Raw genomic sequence first — 20,632 nt, forward strand, 5'->3', positions numbered from 1 at the left:
CATTAATTTTCAGTGGCACCTAACATCTACAAAACCCTCAGAGATGCTTTTTGCTGATTAACCTTTCTTTTGTTCCCTGTTAATGCCTTCGAAAAGTAAGAATGACAACCAAAGTCCCGTCTCACCGTGCAGCCTCTTACCGATGATCAAACCCTCCTCCTTTTGTGTATTAAAAAGATCCGGGACCACTCCAGGCTGGTGGCTCCTCCCCATCAGTTTCTTGCTCTGAATGTAGCAGAGTCAGTAACGAAGCAACGTTCAGACGTGGCTGACTGGGGTGAAGGTGGCCATGGCCCATTGCTCTTGTCCTGCTTCTCTGCAGGTCAGCCCTGGTGTTTTCAGAACATGCACGGAGCTCGCTTTAGACTGGGCAAGCTGGTTAAACCCAAGCACACAGGATTTCACAACTTCCTAAGAGACCGACAACGTATCTCTTAAGAGTGTCTTTGACTAACACATTGCTGCAATTTCTCATAAAATTTAAAATCTTGTTCATCTTAAGCAAAAGCATATAAATTGAGTAATATTCCTCAAAACCCTAGGTAAGAATGTTACAAATAATACATCATTTCAGAGATTATTTTGCGTTCCAAACAGGCTTTCAAACAAACCACATCACAAACGTTTTGTGTAGCTTGAGACCTCAAACACGTTTACAAAGGTACGTGGTCAAGCAAAGTTTGGCTCATAATTAGATATTGTTGAATAATTTTTTCCAAGATTTAGTATCAGCAGAAACACCTCTGCAGCGAGATGAATGGTGGCGTTTGTTATTTTTAAATTCCACTGGAAACAGTTGTGCAGTTTTTGTACAAGTATTTCCCTGCAAACATTTCTGCAACTAAAGTTTGAAAATAGGCAAGATTTCCTTCCAAGTTGAGAAAAAACAGAGACATAGCAAGAAATTAAGGAAAGCCCACTACTCGTTTTTACTCATAATAAAAATGATTTAATTTTGTAAAGACAAATATGCACAAACAAAAACCTGTAAATACTTTCAAAAGGTGACACAATCCTCTCAATTAATTAATTAAGAATCGGTAGGGAGATAATTAATGAGATATATCCCCGGCAAGAGAAGTATCTTGTGTTAAGACCTAACCTCGCCGTGACGGAGAACCAGGCGCGCTCTCCCACGCGCCGGCGCAACAAGGGCAGCTCCTGCGCCGCAAGCACTGAAACCTCCAGAGAGGAAACCAGCGCTAAATGATCCAGACTTGTTAGACACAGCTGAAGAAATTAATGCCTTCTTTCGCAAACAAATGAGGACCGAGCAAATGGCAGTGAAGTGTTTAATTTAGAAGCAGGTACCAGTTTGCGACATGCTGAGCTGGTGCATTGCGCGTCAGGGGCTCACCTGCTTGTTGTGCCGCGTACAATCCACCCCTTCACCTGAATCCCCAACATAAGATGAGATGTCACTTGGGGTGACAGGAACACTGAGCCTAAGTACAATTAAAATAAAAAGCAAAAAGAAGGAAGGGGCATGTTCTTTCTAGCTCCCGGGCAGCCAGCAGCCACAAAGGTTGGAAACACTAGGAGAAAGTACTGGCACAAAAGGAGCAAAAATAGTGCTGGCATGTCGTCTTCAGCTTCCTGGGGAGTTAGAGGGAATTTATAGGACAGAGAGGCAAACAGCTCCCAAATCCCCACAGCAATGGAATTTGGGCTGCAGCTACCTGCCGGCGGGCAGGTGCCGGCCACCTCGCAAAGCGGCTGAGGGCAAACAAAAGACAACGCCTGGCAAGCCCTTAGGGCGCTACGCTAGACCTCTCAATGGCAACGGCATGTTTAATAACCATATAAATGAGAATCCATCTCCAGCGCATCAATGTCGAAGCACTAGCAATTTTCTTAATGCCAGAAAACTAAGGAGGCGATAGGATTCAGCTCTAGTTTCAAGGGAATTTTCGCACAGTAATACATTTTTGCAAGACATACAATTAAAAAAAAATGAGCCCTAAGTAAAGCTGACAAAAAGAGCAAGAACACATCCCTTCCGTTTCCCTTCCCACTATTTATTTATTTCCTGGCAGATGCAGAGGAGTGCTGAACCAGCAGCTCTCTTGGCTGGTGGAAGTCGCCAGCTGGAACCAAGGGGAACAAAGAGCAGCGCAGGTGGAACTGCGTGGGAAGAGGCGGAATGGGGCGGTGGGGAGGAGGGGGGGGAGCAGAGAGGGGCACAAAAATAGCGATACACAGAGCAGACACGGAGAGACTCGCCTTACCCTTCTGCTCTTCCCCACTCCCTGTCACAGTAACGTTCAGATGCTGTTCCACAACCGTCTTTTATCTCATGCCCACACCACTGTTTAATAACTACATCGGTTCTAATAAGAAGTTGTCTTTGAGCAGCAGAACCGACAAATCCCAACTTTCTCCAGACGCTTCTCTGGTGGTGACATTCCCCTACGGACTCCTTAACATTTAACATGGGTTGAGTTCACACTGGGACCTTCCCCTCAGCAGGAAAATTAATTTAAATAAAATCCTTTTACCAAATTACTTGGGTTTTTCACGTAACTCTTAGGAACTCTGCAAAGTCTCTCAATTTTCTGCGAAGTTTTGTTGAAATAGTTAACAGATTCAGAAGCTATTACTGGGCTGAATTAACACATTATTGCCCAAGCCTCATTTCTTTCGAAAACCAGGCCAAAAGAAAACCCCAACCCATGAACATGGGAAATTGGCAAATTTTAGATTACATTAAGAAAGATAAAGTAGAATAAGCAGCAATAAAGGAGGCCACCTCATTTCTGTGCTCATTTTTGAGCTGAAACCACACAGCTGTGTAGGAAATGGCAAGACCTTTCAGGAATATAAGCTTGTGGTTAGCCATATAATGATAAGAAGACGACCATTAGTTGGTACACCATTCCCAGCAGGAGATGAAACTTTGCATTGCACAAAGAGACGGGCAGTACGTTAAGCAAACCCCTAACGAAGAACCAGAGGAAGGATGCCTTCCCTGTAGCATACGTTACACATTCAGAAACTCAACTGTGTCTTCAGCCATTTGACCATTTAATGGTTAACGAGACTGACGGGCGTTCACAGAAGGACATAACTAGCTTTCATACTCTGCCTGCAGCCTTGGTGATAAATGAGCTATTGCTGCTACGAAGGGGTAAACGGAGCGTTCCTATTGCAAATGAGTACTTCTAGTGCTACGCTGGTAGCAACCCTCCCGGAGGGACCACAAGAAAAGGCTATCCCAACAGAGAACAAAACATATCATAACAAGGCATGAACAGCACAGACAGGCAAACTTCTAACAGAAGAGCAACATCAGCAGCAAAGCAAAAGAAACATTTTATATTTCACAGGACTGAAAAGTTATTTTAGGTTAAAATTCTTTAAGCATTAAGTTTGGGAAGTGGTTCGCTATGGCAATGTCTATTAGCTTATGATTCAAACCCATCTTTTCCTTGGAACTACACAACTCCAATACACTCTTTCGTTATAAAGCTATAGCCCTGGCCATTTTACAGCGATAGTGAACTGGTTTTGAAATGGCTTAATGCTCGTCTACAAATGAAAATTTGCCGTACAATGTTGCTTGCAAGAGGCATTGTCTTGCAATAGCCATCAGGAAGCAAAGCAAAATTTCAAGTATTTAGAGGTGGCCCAAATAATTCCACTGCTCCAAAGTTCTTCTCTGTGCTCTACAGAGTCACGTACAAACCATTCCACTCAACTAGACAGTGCTGTGGAAACTGTAGAAGTGCTATTCTGGGCAAATAGCAATTAAACCACAGGATGGTCCTACAACTGTGTATTTAAGGCGCTATATATTACCAGAATTCTCCATATGGAAGAGAATCAGGAACATTGAAAACTAGATAGCACTACTCATCCATTTTTTTAAATGTATTTCACATCCACATCCCTCTACGCGCAGTGCTCCTCTTTCTCTTCATTAAAATGTCAAACACTCCTATTTTGAAACTTAACTTACCCTGAGTGACCAAGTTACTAGAAGGAAAACCCAAGTATTACTGTGCCTGTCTCAGTATTAATTTGGTTGTTACTAATATTTGCACTTAGATATTGCCAAATATTTTAAATTATACAGTGGGGGGGCAGGGTGGGGAAATCACAAACTTATCCTCCACTTTTGCCATTTTGGATGTTTCCCCTACTCAGAAATATTGACTTTAAGACCTGTCCTTCAGTATCAGAATAGAAGACCTTCACTCCAATTCCAGAGTGCCCTGTTTTGTTGCAGGGCTTAAATTCAGTAGTGCCTTGCCAGACTTGACTTAAAAGCTTTACCTCTAGCACACTTCCCTTGCAATCAAATACACATGGTAAATAATGCAGTCTAAAAACAGCTAGTGAGTATTTCCTAAGGAAAAATATTCCTTTGGAGAATATCCTCCTCAAGGACAGACCTGATTTAGATTAGATCAAATAAAAGATATAATTACTATAATTTGACTTGGGGGGGGGGGAGGATGTGGACATAGGGAGAAGGAAAATAAGGGACTGGTAAGTGGATGTAAACAACATTAAGAATCATTTTCCTGCCGACAGCAGCACTGCCCAGTGCTGCTCGTTCTTGTCCTGAAACAGTATCTGCTCTGGCCAGTGACGGCGGGACCTGTCACACCATGAGGTACCACCAGGTGCTGTAACATCATCACACCCAGGCTCCCCATCCGGCTTCCTTCCTCTCACAACGCTCCAAACATGTCCTAACAGGCACGACTTCACAGCTGTATTATTTTATAAGTATACTACTATACCTTCAAAATAATAATTTAGTGCTGTTTTTAAAAAAGCCCACGGTTAAGCGAGGGTAGCAGCAGGTTACAATACAAGTGCAAAAAACCCCCAAGCAGACTCTTTATTACAGCAGTACACCCCCTATCACAATCAAGAGAGCCGAGGCTCTCTTCTGACTTTGGTGGCATCTCATGAGAAACTCAGCCTAAAAACCAGATAAGATTTTGGCTCTTTAATTAATTTTTGTTTTGTTTTGGGGAGGTTTTGGTGGTGGTTTATTTGGGGGTGGGTGGGGAGTTACAATCGACAGGCTTTTCATGGGGCTACTCAAGGACTCTGTAGGAAGCTTCAGACAGCAGCACAATTTTAAGCCTTACATTATCCCTTTTTAAAGGCTACCAGGTTCCCCTTCTATCTATAGCAGACATTTGTATTTATAACCTGCTCATCACCATGGTATCTAAAGCATCTAACAAAAACCAGAAACAAGCAGCTTCCTGGTTCCTGCCTTTTATTATTCGACAACAGAGAACAGCAGTTAAAAACGTAATTGGGATTTGTTTATTTTTTGCCTTCTGATCTTCTCTCAAACCAGATATCCCCCAATACACACACTGTCCACCCGGCTGACTCTTTCAAGCTGCTTCTCCAATCTCGTTTACAACCACTGCTTGTAAAGAGATTCACTGCTGTCCTCCTTCTACTACCTCCCAGCTCCCCCATCCTCAGGTAGGGTCTCCACTTGTCTTACATTCTTACAATGGGAAACTTTTATGGGAAGGTTTTAGCCTATATGTTCTTTATGGTCCCAACCAGAACCATAAGGGATCCCATATAAGTACCAGAAGCACAAAAAGCTCGTAGAAGGCAGGAACGTCGCAGTTATCAAACCCAGAAAGGAACCCGGCCAGTAACGCAGAAGTCAGCCCGCATTGACCCACAGAAACGTAATTTGGAATAGCCCTGTATTCAGTTTCTTCCTCTTACTCTGTTTAAGAAAGGAATTACTGTATTTGGGGTCTAAATGAAATTTTTTGGGATCCCTTTTTACCATTAATACTGAACTCAGTGTTTACAGAAGTGAAGAACAGATAGTCAGGACATATAGGACACATCCACATAGCTAAATAGGAGAACAACTCTAGCAGCTACAATTATCTCGATCTTCCACAACTTCCAACAATGATAGAAAAAGCTCAGGAATGAGAGACTTAAACATTTGCTTCTCAATTCTCAGAATAAGAATTAATTGCAGACAACTCTGCATGGCAGATCTGACACTTGGTGTCTCCCAGTCCTCATTCTGAAAGCAGTGGCAGAAAGTGCTTCAAGATTCTAAAAATCACAGGCGTTAGTATCCAAGAAGTGAGAAACACCACATGTGGAAACCCTGACAAATCCTCTCCAGCTAGATCACAGCCACCAGACCTAGTCATCTTGAACCAGACTAACTGAAAATACTGCAAAATCTTGAGTTTCTTCCTGAAAAAAAAACCAAACAAACAAAAAAACAAACAAACAAACAAACAAAAAACTAAACAAACAAAAAAAACAACAAACAACAAACACTCAGATCTCAATAAGCCTTTCAAATTGCTGCCAGGAAATGAAATATTTTGTTCCAGGCTGCCTTAACACAAAGGTACCATAGAGTCTCATGGAAGCTGTATTGGGATGTTTCACACCCTTGCGGTTCCTCAGCAGATGACGTTTCTAAGGCACCACAGCCTCCCTTCTGAACAAGCTGCCTGGCCACCATCACTGCTATGCGTAACAGCAGAATTAGTCTAATGAACAGAAAGGAGCAAGGGATGATGTACATGAACAACCTCTTTCCCAAAATTTAATTATTTAAGACGTCACAGTGCTTTAGCACGTCAGCAGTTCAAAACAGAATGTTTTGATTTAGTTCAAGAAAATACAGGTTTTTAAACATTTCTAAAGCAACTTCTCTTGCAAACATTTCTCACAGTTAACTTTGCCCTGGAACACCAGAAAAAATTCTGGCATTTCTCATAAAAATGTAATTCTTGGCTTTGTTCCACTTTGCAGACAAAACGAGACCCAACTAACACAGAAGAAAACCAAGACTCTGTGACATAAGATGTGGTTTTGCCACAAACATAAATCTCTTACAGACTTATCTCCCATTTCATCAAAATAATTTTTTTCTAAAATGAGCTTCTCTCTTCAGTAATTACTGCGATGTGATTTTTCCTAGACTGGCAACCCCAAAAATGCTCCCCGTACCCATCCTATTTTATCACATTTGGCATGCTCCCAAGTTCATTCCCCTAGCACTTACAACCACAGCAGGCAATGCAGCAAGCACCCAAAACACGATCCTCTACAGTTGTGCAGTTATCTTAATCAATATCACAAATTAAAATCATTCTTTACATGTGAGTTGTGGATTTTGACACCTGAAGAGGTGTCAAAAGACTTCTTAAACCAAGGTGTACCGTTGTAGCTAACTCCATTGCAGATGGTGTGTGTGGAGACACTTCCTGCCCTGCCTTGATTTTATACCCCATTTACGTCTGCTTTGAGTCAACACATCACTTGGAAAAGCAGCTTAAACGTTTTCTCTTCCACATCACTAAACACAACCTTAAAATTATCACCATTTCACCCAACATGCTTGCACCTTACGTGTCGAAATGTGTCACACAGCCAGTGAGAACCTACTTCTTTGTGTCTAAACCAAGCGTCCGTCCTCAATCCAGCTAAGGAGCACAGGACTTCAAAGCAGCAACAAGACAACATTGTCTCCAGTGCCCATGCACAGTACACCAATATTTTATAGCACATTTTCTATCACGATTTGTATTTGCATTTCTATCTATACATAGTAAAGGAAAGGCAGCCCATGTCTATTAAAACATACAGATGGTTTTATAAAGGTAGCAATTACTAAAAGAGGAGGGAAAGAAAAAAAGTAAATAAATTCATAAATCATGCTATTGAGTCAGTTTCGCCTCCCTTCCCATTTATTTTTATTTTTGGCATTTGAAACCTTCAAGTACTTCACCTTTTACTGCACCACTGCTGTTACTGTTGGTAACAAAATAATTCCGACTGTATTTGTTAGCCCATTGCAGTCACCATGTCTTGCAAATGATTAGACACATTGTTTTATTCTGAAAGACCATCATCTTGGCTTCCATAGGACATCATCATGTAAATTATGCCAGAATTAAATAATGCATGAAATGTGAAATGTTACCTATGCCAAAGCTGATCTAATGTTTCTTGGTGTGGAAAGAGAAACTTTAAGAAGAAAAGGATTAAAAAAAAGTAAGTAAATTTGAAAGGCTCATGCCAAAAACACTTGAAATTTATAATAATAATAATAAAGCTAGAGACATTTACTATTGAAAGTAGAATTCAGCTTCATGACTCATACCGTAGTGAGCGAGCAGACACCATGGGCCATGTTCAGCCAGCCTAAATTCAAGCCAGCCTAAATTCAAACTTTAAGAAGAAAAGGATTAAAAAAAAGTAAGTAAATTTGAAAGGCTCATGCCAAAAACACTTGAAATTTATAATAATAATAATAAAGCTAGAGACATTTACTATTGAAAGTAGAATTCAGCTTCATGACTCATACCGTAGTGAGCGAGCAGACACCATGGGCCATGTTCAGCCAGCCTAAATTCAAGCTCAGCCAAGTGTTTTCCATTAGCCGACTCCAAAGTTTCAGTGCCACCAAGCCAGCAGGAATGGCGAGGTCCGAATCCAGCGTTTCAAGCATGGCCCTGCTCAGAGGAGTAGGTGCCCACCACCTGCTCTCAGAGAAGAGGAGCAACCGAGGTGCACGTTCAGACTGCAGGACTGCGCAGATGCAAGGGTAAGGCACTGCAAGAATCACTTGCCGCTTTTTTGGATGGGGGGAGACCGCTCAGGGCAGAAAAAAAAAACAAAACCCAGAGAGATCAAAAATAAAGCAGCAGAAGAAAACACCGAAGATGTGCTTTGGCAGCCAGGCTACCTAAAGTTTCTCAAGACCTTGTTTTTATAAAGACATTGGCTGATCGTGCTGCTTTAAGTAGGGCACTCCTGCAGCTCTGCTCAGTAATTTCCACTCCTGAAGGCCACTGAATTGACTCACCCAGGTACAACGAGGATGCAACAGGCAGCGTGTAACCTTGGGGTAGATTTAAGCAGGCCTGGTCCCACCAGGTGAGAGTCCACCGCATACGGCAGGGGCGCTCTCCACAGGGTGACAACCTGCGGCGGGGACATGGGGCGGAGATGGCTTCTTCAGGACAGCTCCAAACACACTACCCAGTCTAAACCAACTGGCATCATCTTAACCTTTGCAAGGCAGACTCATGGGAGAAATAAGTTATTTAAAATATTATTTAGGTCCAAAGAGATAAGACCCTCATTTCATTGCTGGTACGTATTGGAACTATCTGGTTATTTTGCTAGATAGAGACCTGTCTCATCAGTTGGTCATCATTAAAGCAAGATTATTTTTTTTTTTTTTTAACATGGTAACATTTCTGTTTTCACTAACACATAGCATTTTAAAACATATTTAAGCAACTACATAGCTTAATATACACCTTAATTTTTATTTTGTAAGAAATTTGCTCCTTTATCATCTTTAATAAGAGATACACCGACTTGTGTAGGTACATGTAATATATGCAAAGTTAAATTTAGATGAAAACTGGAACTCATTTAAAAATACACAGACCATCTTCATCTGCTAGAAAACGGAAATCACACATTTCTTCCGTATGCAAACATTTGGTAGTTTATAAAAACATGTTTTGTCTTTCAAACACTTTGGTAAATAAACTAAGTATAATTTGCAGTTAGTGATTTAGCCGATTATTTCTGGCCACTGTGTCCTACCAGATGACAGGATGAAAGGATCTCACCCCACCACATCCTTCCACCTCGTCATGGTACCTAAACTGCAGGGGCGGGGGGAAGAGTTCTTCTCAACAGAGTTCTCAATTTTATGCAGTGGTCACCAAATAATGCTCCTGAATACACTGGAAAAAGAAAATACTCCCTCTGTATGGGAAGAGGGGATTACTATTTGTCCACTGTTGGTTTTCTACTTCAGCAACCTTTTCTAGTTAATTATCCACTAACCCAGCTGTTCAACTGTTTGACCGCCTTCAAAAATTAAACTAGTATATACTGCTCATTAATGTTTTATTTTGCCATAGTGTTGGTATGGTTAGATGTTAATACATCAAAGAATCTTGCTTTACAAATATTATAGCAAATGTATTTCTCAACTCGTAATATTTTAAATTTAAACAGCTTATTTATTCTGATTCCTTGGCACAGAAATGCTTGTTCCATCTTTCATGAATCCACCTCGGCTAAGTTTTTCAGCTCAACTAAATTCATGTTTTCAGAGTTTATACCAACCTTCTCTTGCGAGGGGTGTCTGTGCTAGATTCACCCACTGAAGTAGGGGAATTCTGTGTGTAATGTCTCCTTTGCAGAACAGATTGTGGACAACATCAACCAACCTGTATGTAAACATCACGATACTGACAGCCTATTGCTGTACATACGTGCATGAGTAGAGAAGGTTATATTCAACTGTTTGGTGAATCCACTGCACTTAGGTAAGTACTACGACAAAACCACTTATTAAAAAAAAATAGTAAAAGTCATTCTTCATCATCACTGCTTCACGCTGTGGCAATCTCTCATGAAGAAAGTTATTCATTTTCATCCCAATGGATCTTTTTCCTCCATCCCTTCTGTAGGGTTATTTTAAATTACTGGCAGAGCAAAGCATTATTTTATTGGAAAATAAAATAATTAATTCATACTTGGTTGTAATGAGTGTTAATTACCGAAAGCTGCAGGCTTTGACCAGGCTAATTCTAACCATCCCACTGAATATCTGTGACAAGCAGGTCCAGGAGTCTCTGGTTTTACAGCATGATTTGAAATGCACTTGGGAAGGAACAGCTTCTGCAAATCTTCTACTGTATATCTTAATGATGAGGCACTCAAAACTATTAATCTTGTAAGCAGTGACTACTAAATGATAGTTTAAATGATAAACAATAGCTTAAAGATGTACTAGGACCTCAATTTTTTTTCATGGAATATATCATCAAGATTGCGTCAGGTCAAGTTTTATCTTTTATTTTGGTATAATTTAGTTTTGGGGGGTTTGCTTTTGGTTTTGTTTTTATAAATACTACTACTATGTTTTTTTACATCTGGATTTTGCATGTTCCTACTTACATTAACACAGGTTTGCCTGTGACTCTAGAAAGGCGATGACACTTTGGAGGACTGTGGCCAGAAGTACTGATGTTGAAATGTCAGTTTTCCTTTCCTCTTCCTGCTGTACTGCTCACATTAAGTTGTACCTCCTTTTTGTTTCTTCTTGACTCTAAGACATTGGTAGGATGTAATTTCTCCACATGTCCTCTAACCCAACATCACTTTTTGATGGACTTACTGTTAGTCAGCTAAACTGCATTTGCAGCACTAGCATAACGCCAAATTCTGTCAAGGGGCACAACAGAGCGAATATTATCTTTTATAAAGTAAAGGTCAGTCCAGACTTTCCTCACTCAAAAATATCCTATTTTAACTGCCACAGTTCTTATTCTTTTCTGCCTGTTTGAGGCAGACAGTTAATCCCACCCCGGCTATCATGCAGGTACTAATTCATGCTTATAGAACAAAAAAAAGTATGGGAAAGCCAACCCTCATTGGCCTTTTTCCAAAAAAGTATCATCTTAGCAATTTTTTTTTAATCTATTCACACTTCTGCTTTTTGAACACAAAAGTACAGTTAACGGTAGAGTTGTAACTATAGAGACAAGTCACGATAAACACAAATTAACTCACGAAGCCTGTGGAAGAAAAGCAAGATCGCTGGTCTGCGTTCCCTATTCACACAGAGCTGGAAGGAGAGTCCCAGCTAAAAAAATGCAGCGTCTGTGCAGCTCCAGCATCATACAATTAGTACTTGTCATCCTCGGAGCTCAAAATAACACAGTGTTCATTTGCAGAGGAAAGAATGCGTTTTCTTAAGAAAATTGGATCTCTGTGCTGATAGCGCAAGTCCGCAAATAAGATTAAGGTTTATAAAACTGGGAATTAAAGATACCATCAGGCAATCAAGTGAGAATTAATCAAATAAGTCAAAAACTGATAAAAAGAGATAAGCATTTCAGTGTAAATCTTGAGTCCAATCCTGCTCCATAACTTCTCAGATAAAAATCTTCCGAGACCACAGCAATACCCACAAAGAGTAAAACTAGCACAAGGTACCTCTCCTTTGCTGATCAGTGGGTGATGACTATTTTATCTGAAATCCATGCAGATATCAGCCCGTTGGCGCCTGGTACCCACAACGGATGCCCTTTGGGGTCCCAGACTCACGGAGCAGAGGCTGTACTCGCTAGAGGCCAGCTTCAAAACGGGGTCACAAATTGACGGCCTGAAAGGAGACATGGCAAACCAGCAATCGTCGACACCTTGGGGCACAGCGCTTGGTGCGGGGGTAATGACATCCCAACTCACTGAGGGAGCAAAAATGTAACGAGCCCTTACCGACCTGCCAGTCTCTACAAATAGAGACCTTTGTAGAGACCTCCCCTAACAGATCAATACTGAGCTACATAACAAAGCAGGCTGCGGGACCACCTTTGCTTCCATGATGTTTTTGTGGCCCCGGTGAGTTCAAAACATTTATTTTTTTCAGGATGTTTTTTTTTTTTTTTCTTTGCACAAATTTGGTTCTTCTTCCCTTTATTTGGAGCCAAAACACAGGGAACATCATTTTCAACTTGACCAACATGGGTAAATATAAATCTGGCTGATGCTGTTTGGTTTCTTCTATTTCTGACAGTCTCCATAACTGCAGGGCACATGACTAGTCTGTTCCTTCCTCCTTTAACATAAATATTGTAAAAAATAAAAATAAAACCAATCCTAACATGCATCTTTCATGCAAGAGATTATAGACATTTTACAGAGTTACTCTGAAAGCCCCTGGTGAAAGATCTGCCCCAGGCTCTGTGTAAACCTAAATAAAATCTTGATGGTTCTGCCTTTACCCACACTATATGGCTAGCTGAAGACTTTCAGTACAGGGGGGAGGTATGATTATAGAATCCACAAAAACCATGCAGTCCTGTCCCTGTTGTGCCCTGCTCCATCCTGTGAAGTGTGTGACGTTTTGAATTTTAGTGCTAACTTCAAGCATTTTTCCAGAACTGAAATAACTCTTGCTGAGCTCATTCTTCGATCCCTTCTTTACGGAAAGTTATATATGTACAACTTCTGCTGTACCCTAATGCCCAGCAGACTGGCTGGCTTTAATGAGCCTGGGCGTGATGAATCTGTGTCCAATCACTTAATTCGTAGCAAGACCCAGGACCCTCGGGTGCACACCATCTGCTCCTACTGACCCGGCTGCTCTTGGATTTTTTCCATTTATTCCAGCGTTTCCTCTTTTGGTACACGCTGTCATGTTCCCTACTTGCTCTCTATTACCTAGCCTCTCTCATCTATATAACCTCTTGGATCAAGCTAACTAATCTTTAAGCCAAACAAAACCTTTGCCTCTTTGCTGTTTGGGAGCACACTTCACTGCTTTTCCCACAGGAATTGCCATATTCAACAGCAATAGTCCAACTGGGATACACCACCCACATGATTTTTGTCTAGATCAAAAACCCTGCCGTTACAGTTAAGGAAGGTGGAAGGAGACTTCCTGTGATGCTTGTGAGCATCTTCAAATCTCAAAAACTGTATAAGGAAAGGCTCCTTCTTTCTCAAAGATTTAACAATTTCCAATTGTCAGACTGAGAGAGTCGGGGTTGTTCAGCCTGGAGAAGAGAAAGCTCCAGGGAGACCTTACAGCAGCTTTCCAGTATCTGAAGGGGGCATACAGAAAAGCTGGAGAGGGACTTTTTACAAGGGCACATGGTGATAGGACGAGTGGTAATGGCTTCAAACTGGAAGAGGGGAGATTTAGAATACATTATGAAAAAATTCTTTACTCTGAAGGTGGCAAGGCACTGGAACAGGCTGCCCAGAGAAGTTGTGGATGCCCCATCCCTGGAAACATTCGAGGTCAGGTTGGATGGGGCTTTGAGCAACCTGGTCTAAGTGGAAGGTGTCCCTGGCCATGGCAGGGGGGCTGGAACGCGATAATCTTGAAGGTCCCTTCCAACCTAAACCATTCTGTGATTCTATGATTTATCCCACTTATTACACAAGTACAAATGCCTGAAGATAACGGCACAGGTTTGAGACTTTGTCGTGGCACAAAATGCCAGTTCTGGAAGCATAGTGATCTGTAAAACCGCTCCTCAATAAAAACCTTGAGAATAAAAAGCTGTAAATTGCACATTGCTTACAAAATGGTCCATAGCTGCCTCTTGTTACAGCCCATGCAAGGGCCAGGGAACAGTGTTGAGTACCTTCTGGACTGTGCAGGCTCTGCTTAGTAGAAATCCAGAACTGGTTTCCAATCCAAACCTCCCCATTTCTGACATGGGAAAACTCAGCATGACCATTTCTCCGTCGGCCAGTAGGGATGCCTGCATACTAAGCACTAATTTTCACAGATGCATTAAAAAAAAAAAAAAAACACGAACTTTCATGGTCAACTATTATTTCAAAGAAAACACGTTATCTTAACCCAAACGAGCTGCCTCTGTTTAAAATGGGTGTTCCCTGCACTAGTAGAAAACATGTACCAGAACCTCTGTACCTTGTTCCCGTAATTGTTAGAGTGATATGGTTTTTTAAACAGAAACTATTAGATTGCATTTTTGGAGGATAACAAAAGACAAAATATCTCAAACAATGTTGTGGGGTTTTCCCTATCAAAACATCCACATTTCCTTTTTTTTTTAAACACATGACATTAATTCATTTTTTTCCTTAAGTCCTTGTAAATGTTAGTAAGAATACCTGACAGCAGTGAGTTTTGAGGACAGGCGCTCTAGCCGTAGAGCAGAACGCCACCGTGATTAGTGCCATATAAACAAGAGGGGGAAAGCAAGAAGGAGGAAGAGAAACAGCCCCAGATCCCCCAGGCCTTATTATCTGAATATTCCTGAAGCCAAATACAGGCTTGTTTCCCAATAACATTCTCCTCACAGCACAAATATACCTGGAAATAATCTAAAATAGTAAAACAACCAGCAAGAACACTAAAAAAAAAACAAACCACCAAACAATGTTTCCAGGCTTAAGTCACACATTACTATCAAAATGACCCCCAAAACAGACTATGATAATAATATGGTAATAAATTTCACTTAAATGATAGGGTAAGGAACTACATAGCAAAAATAAGAGGTTTTTTCCATACTTCTTTGGCAAATTAAGTGACTAATACCAAAGTCACACAAATTTACTAACAGGGCTTTAACAACTTTCTTAAATATGCCTTCTTATTTGAAATTAAATGCCCTCTTCTTCCTCTTCGTGAAAGATCTACTCTCAGTGCTAGATCTGTGCAAAATCTCTACTTTCATCGCTCAATCCACCTGCCAGATGACCAAGGCCACAGTGCGGCTCAAAATCAAGTCACACTACAGCCCTCGGTAACATTTTTGGTTTGGAGATCTGGCAAACAGCGCAAATAAGAGAGGAAAAATAGCCTTGAAATATCATCCTTTTTGTTTAGAATCACCCATGTAATGTGAATTTATATACGTCGCTATGAGATGACCTGACAGCTATCAGGAAAGAAGCTGAGGAGTTTAGTGCCCTCAGGCAGTGCCCAGGTATAACTATACTGCGGCTCAATTTCAACATAACTTTTTTCTGCTTGATAAGTAAAGACTACCAAAGAACAGAACTCCTGTAAATAACAAATAAAAAAAAATAAAATAAACAAACAAAACCAGGAATAGCCTACATCTGTTTAGTTTATTGTCAGAAGTACCGTGCAACTGCAGTGCATTAGTTAAAGTACTAACCCACAGGTGGAGAAGACCACAAGTCCGGGTGACCTGAAGGGCAGCAGGAGCCTTCTCACCCCCCGACCAGTTCCTCCTCAGGGCTGAGGAGAGCTTTGCCCCATCGCCTCCGTCGGGGACCTCTTCTGGCACTCCGCTGCTCTGACGGTGCGAGAGCCTCTCCCTCCCTACCTAAACGCATTCACCCGCACCAACAGACACACAAACACCACCGCAACGTCATTCCACCTACAGATATTTTTCTTTTTTCACTGAAACAACACTTTAAAGGAAAATAAATCAGTGTTAAGCCGGGAATTAAAACGCATCGCATGTCCCTCACAGCCCTGACAGCACAACGGTCGTTGTGACACTCGGGGGCTCCTTTTTGAGGAAGGCAGTGGCATTGCCGATGGGACCGGGGAGACGGCGGACGGAGGCCAGAGGGCTGCGGACGGCCGGACGCCCGGCCCCAGCGGCTCCCTCTCGGCAGCCCGAACCACCAGGAGGACACCGCCTGTCGCCGACACACCGACGACACTCGGGCAGGCAGAGGCGACTCAACGCTGCCCGTACTAGTAGCAGCCGGGCTGGTTAAGAGAAAAGGGGACGCCACAACAGCCCCCCGACACCGCCGCCCGCCCCGCTGCGGGGACAGCCGTGCCGCCCCCGACGGAGCCGCCGCTCGTTCCGGCCCCCCCAAACCGGCCCAGGGCAGGTCCGCCGCGCAGCCCCTAACTTTCCGGCGGAGGCAGCGCTGAGGGAGCGGGTCCCGTACCGCGGCTGTCCCCGTCCCCGGTCCCCGCACCCCGCAACTTCGGGGCGAGCCGGCCTTCGTCGTCGCGTCGTGTCCCGTCTCCCCCCCCCCCTCCCCGCGACCCACCTGGTGCAGCGTGTCCGGGGGCAGCTGGGAGGCCCGGAACAGTTCGCCCACGCTGCTGCCCCCGGCGGCCGCCTCGGGGGGCGGGCAGCACCGCGAGAAGAGCTCGGAGTAGCGCTGCTGCTCGCTCTCGCTCAGCGGCAGGAGGAGACCCCCGGTACTGGCGGTGGTGACGGCGGCGGCTGCAGCAGGAGGAGCAGCAGCGGGCCCCCCCGCCGGCCCCTGCTCCATGGCGGGGCGGCGCAGGCAGAGCGGCGCGGCGCGGCGGGGCAGCGGGAGCCGCGCCGCCGGTGAGGGAGGGGGGGCGAGGGGGCGGGCGGGAGGCGGGGCCGCGCTGCGGCGGGGAAGGTGCAGGGACCGCCCCCCGCCCGGTGCGGTCGCCGGCTCCGCAGTGCCTCGGCCGCCCGGAGCAGCTCCCGCCGGCCCCGCCTCGACCCGCCGCTCCGCTCCGCCCAGCCGCGCCGCGCCGCCGGCGGGGAGTCCCCTCACGGGCCACCCCACGCCCGCCCCGGCCCTCCGCTTTTTTCTTCTTTTTTTCTTTTCCCGAGTTAATTTGGTTTTGACTTAATTACCGACCACCGGCGCCTGTCACCAGCCCCGCGACCCCCGTGGGACAGCGCAGCCCCGCGGGGCGTACCCCCGCGGGCGGCCCACGGGGCCCAGCGCGGCCGCCGGGCGGGTGCGGAGGCGTCAAACCCCGGCAGGCGGCTGGGTGGGCCCTCTGGGCCCGGCCTGTGCCGTGGCCGCCCGGTTGCCCATCCTCACCGTGGCCCTGCCAGCCCTCCCGAACTCCCTGCTCCTGCCCCGCTCCTGGGGGGACGGTGGGGGTCCCCGAGCGCAGCAGCGCTCCTTTCCAGCCCCAGAGGAGGTGGGCCCTGGTCAGTGGTGTTTGCCGGAGTACCACCGGGCTGCTGATGGCGTGGCGTGGGGGCTGCAGTGAGGAAACGCAGCGATGTAGTTTCCTGAAGGGAGTCCTCACGGATCAGCCGTGGCAGTTTGAGAGAGAAGCATCTCACCGTGTTAGAATCATAGAATCACAGAATAGTTTTGGTTGGAAAGGACTTTTAAAGGTCATCTATCCAACCCCCCCTGCAACGAGCAGGGACATCTTCAACCAGATCAGGCTGCTCAGAGCCCCGTCCAAACCTGACCTGGAATGTTTCCAGGGATGGGGCATCTACCACCTCTCTGGGCAACCTGTGCCAGTGTTTCACCACCCTCAGCATAAAAAATGTCTTCCTTATATCTAGTCTAAATCTACCTTCTTTCAGTTTAAAGCCGTTACCCCTTGTCCTATCACAACAGGCTCTGCTAAAAAGTCTGTCCCCATCTCTCCTGTAGGCCCCCTTTAAGTACTGGAAGGCTGCTATTAGGTCTCCCTGGAGCCTTCTCCAGTCTGAACAACCCCAACTCTCTCAGCCTGTCCTCATAGGAGAGGTGCTTCATCCCCTCTGATCATCTTTGTGGTCCTCCTCTGGACCTGCTCCAAGTCTTTCCTGTGCTGAGGGCTCCAGAGCTGGACACAGTATGTTCTCTATAGCTTTTGCTTTAACACGAAGGGCAAAGAGCTTCTTGTTGATGGAGACAAGATTCCTCTTTATTACCCCCCCGTCAGCAGCGACACTGTAAATGTTCCCATCGCGTGTCAAGCACCATCTTAAAAGTCAGGCAGGTCATGACCCAAGGTGGGAGGGCTGAGTACATCCCAGGGAAGAGATTGTGGTTCTTGCACTGGTTTTCAGAGCTTTTCCTCCCAGAAGTTCTCTGGGGCATTTCAAGGAATAAGGTAATCAACCTGAAGGTGATTCTTACGAATGCCAATGACCCGCAGCAGAGCCAACACCTCTCTTCACAGCAGCTTTGGTGCTGAGATAGAGCCTGGCCCAGGAGAAATCAGGTTACCCGCTTGCAGTCCTGTACCATTACCAACATGTGGCTAATGTTGCTAGACGTGTTCCTAAACACAAAACATATAGAAATTCAGTATGGTTTAATTTTTATATGCTTGTTTACTATTAGTTCTGGCAAAATATAAGATCCAAATGTAATTTTACATAATGTTTTTACTAGAAAATATTAGGTTTGGGTTAGTGCAGTTAAAATTGCTATCAGTTTATGGTCTGTAAAGCGAAAAAAAAAATTACTGGCTCATCACCTCTGTCCTTATTAACCAAGACCTGTTATCTCTTTTTAAAATCTTTTTACAACTACTTTATCCTCTCCATACCATGCATCTGTGCCTCCTCACCTGCACAAAACATGCAAACCTTTAATTCCACTAATCTGAAATGAAGATCTATGCCTGTCTCCTCAGTGTGGAAAACACTGAATGGGTTGATAGTCGCAGTTATTGGCGGGTGAATAATTGATGATTGTGTTCAAAGATGAAGTGTTACAGAGAAATCTTTCCTCCTTTAGGCATAGTGGATTATCATGGTATTTTCTCATTTTGAAATGCACTGTTTGAAAGGAGGGCCAGTATATTTTACAAACTGAATCTTGTAGCCTGACGTAAAGCAGCAAAGACCAGTAGCTCAGAAAAATTCTGTGAGTCCTCTTGAGAAGGCTCTGCAGAGCCCTCAACCACTAGGTTCTTCACTTGGAGGGTCCTGAGGTGTCACTGGACCTTTTCTGTGTCTTCAGTCAGGTACAAGATACTAATCAGAGGACATGGCACCAGCAGTGTGGAGATGATGTAGGGCTTTACCTAACTATTGCCATATTTAATTATATGACTATCATGAAAATAGAATAATATCTTCAAACTAACTTATGGAAGAACAGCTGTCTTACAGCTGAACTTGAACAAGACAGATGTTATGCTGACAAGCGAAGGAAAATACTGTCAACAATTTATGCTAATTATGCATTTTCCTGTGCCCAAAGATGCTCACTGATAACTGACCAGCTCAGTACTGGTGATGCTAATGTCTCATCACAACAAATACTCCCTTCTCCAACACCTCAGCAGACACCGTTTGACCTTTGTTGATGTGTCAGCCTCAGTTTTTCTAAGTATTTCTGAAGTGGACCATGGCAGGAAGATATTGGAAACACCCACTGTCCCAGAACACAATAGTCTGTCTTACCAGCCACATCTCTTACTGCAAACAAACACAGCTGCTTTTTTTGGTTTGGTTTGGTTTGGTTTTTACCTTTGGACAATTTTCTCTTCTTTCTTGACCGGTAAAACTTGCATTCCTCTCTCCATATAACCCACTTCATCAGAAAAGACAGAAGTCTGTGTTCAACATCATTCTACCCTGGTATTGTAATCTGCAATGTGTCACCTCCAAGACACTAAAGAAGTGAACCCCCACAAGCTGAGGGGGGAGACAGGGAAATCCGTGCCTCTTACTTCTGCAAAATAAGTGTGAGCATATAGGTGCAATAGGTGTGACCTGAACACCCTGTGGGCATGAGCACAGAATCACAGAATGGTAGCAGTTGGAAGGGACCTTGGAGATCATCCAGTCCACCCCCCTGCCAGAGCAGGTTCACCTAGAGTGGGTTGCACAGGATGGCACCCAGGTGGGCTTTGAATGTCTCCAGAGAAGGAGACTCCACCACCTCTCTGGGCAGCCTGTGCCAGTGCTCTGCCACCCTCAAAGTAAAGAAGATTTTCCTCACGTTGAGATGGAATTTCCTGTGTTCCAGTTTGTGCCCGTTGCCCCCTTGTCCTGTCGCTGGGCACCACTGAAAAGAGTCTGGCCCCATCTTCTTGACAGCCACCCTTTACATATTTACAAGCATTGATGAGATCCTCTCTCAGTCTTCTCTTCTCCAGGCTAAACAGACCCAGGTCTCAACCTTTCCTCATAAGAGAGATGCTCCAGTCCCTTGATCATCTTTGGAGCCCTCCGCTGGTCTCTCTCCAGTAGTTCTTGAACAGCACACCTCTGGGGAACGCAGGGAGTGCTCAGGTCTCTGCCTGCCACCTCTGCATTGCAGGTGTCCTTCAGCACTTAACAGTGCCAACCACACCGACTTTATTCTTCTGAACCCAGTACTTAGGGGGAGCTTTAATCCACCTTGGGTGCCTGAGCCACTTTCTGTACAGCCCAGTGTGCCTTATGCAATGGCATTGGCGGTCCTTGCG

At 44.3% G+C, this 20,632-nt stretch overlaps 1 protein-coding gene across 1 annotated transcript in view; it reads right to left on the reverse strand.

The window, feature by feature from the left end:
* The window catches only part of REPS2 (RALBP1 associated Eps domain containing 2), a gene marked incomplete at its 5' end in the record, with an annotated part of 105,800 nt that extends 89,036 nt beyond the window's left edge, over nucleotides 1-16,764 (reverse strand). The window contains one exon of the mRNA XM_082498509.1: nucleotides 16,537-16,764. Within this exon, the coding sequence (XP_082354635.1) occupies nucleotides 16,537-16,764 (228 nt within the window). The remainder of the gene's footprint in view (nucleotides 1-16,536) is intronic.
* Between the last annotated feature and the right edge of the window lie 3,868 nt (nucleotides 16,765-20,632).

The sequence above is a fragment of the Vanellus vanellus genome (assembly GCF_965231255.1).
Source record: "Vanellus vanellus genome assembly, chromosome: 1".
In the NCBI taxonomy this organism is placed as follows: Eukaryota; Metazoa; Chordata; class Aves; order Charadriiformes; family Charadriidae; genus Vanellus; species Vanellus vanellus.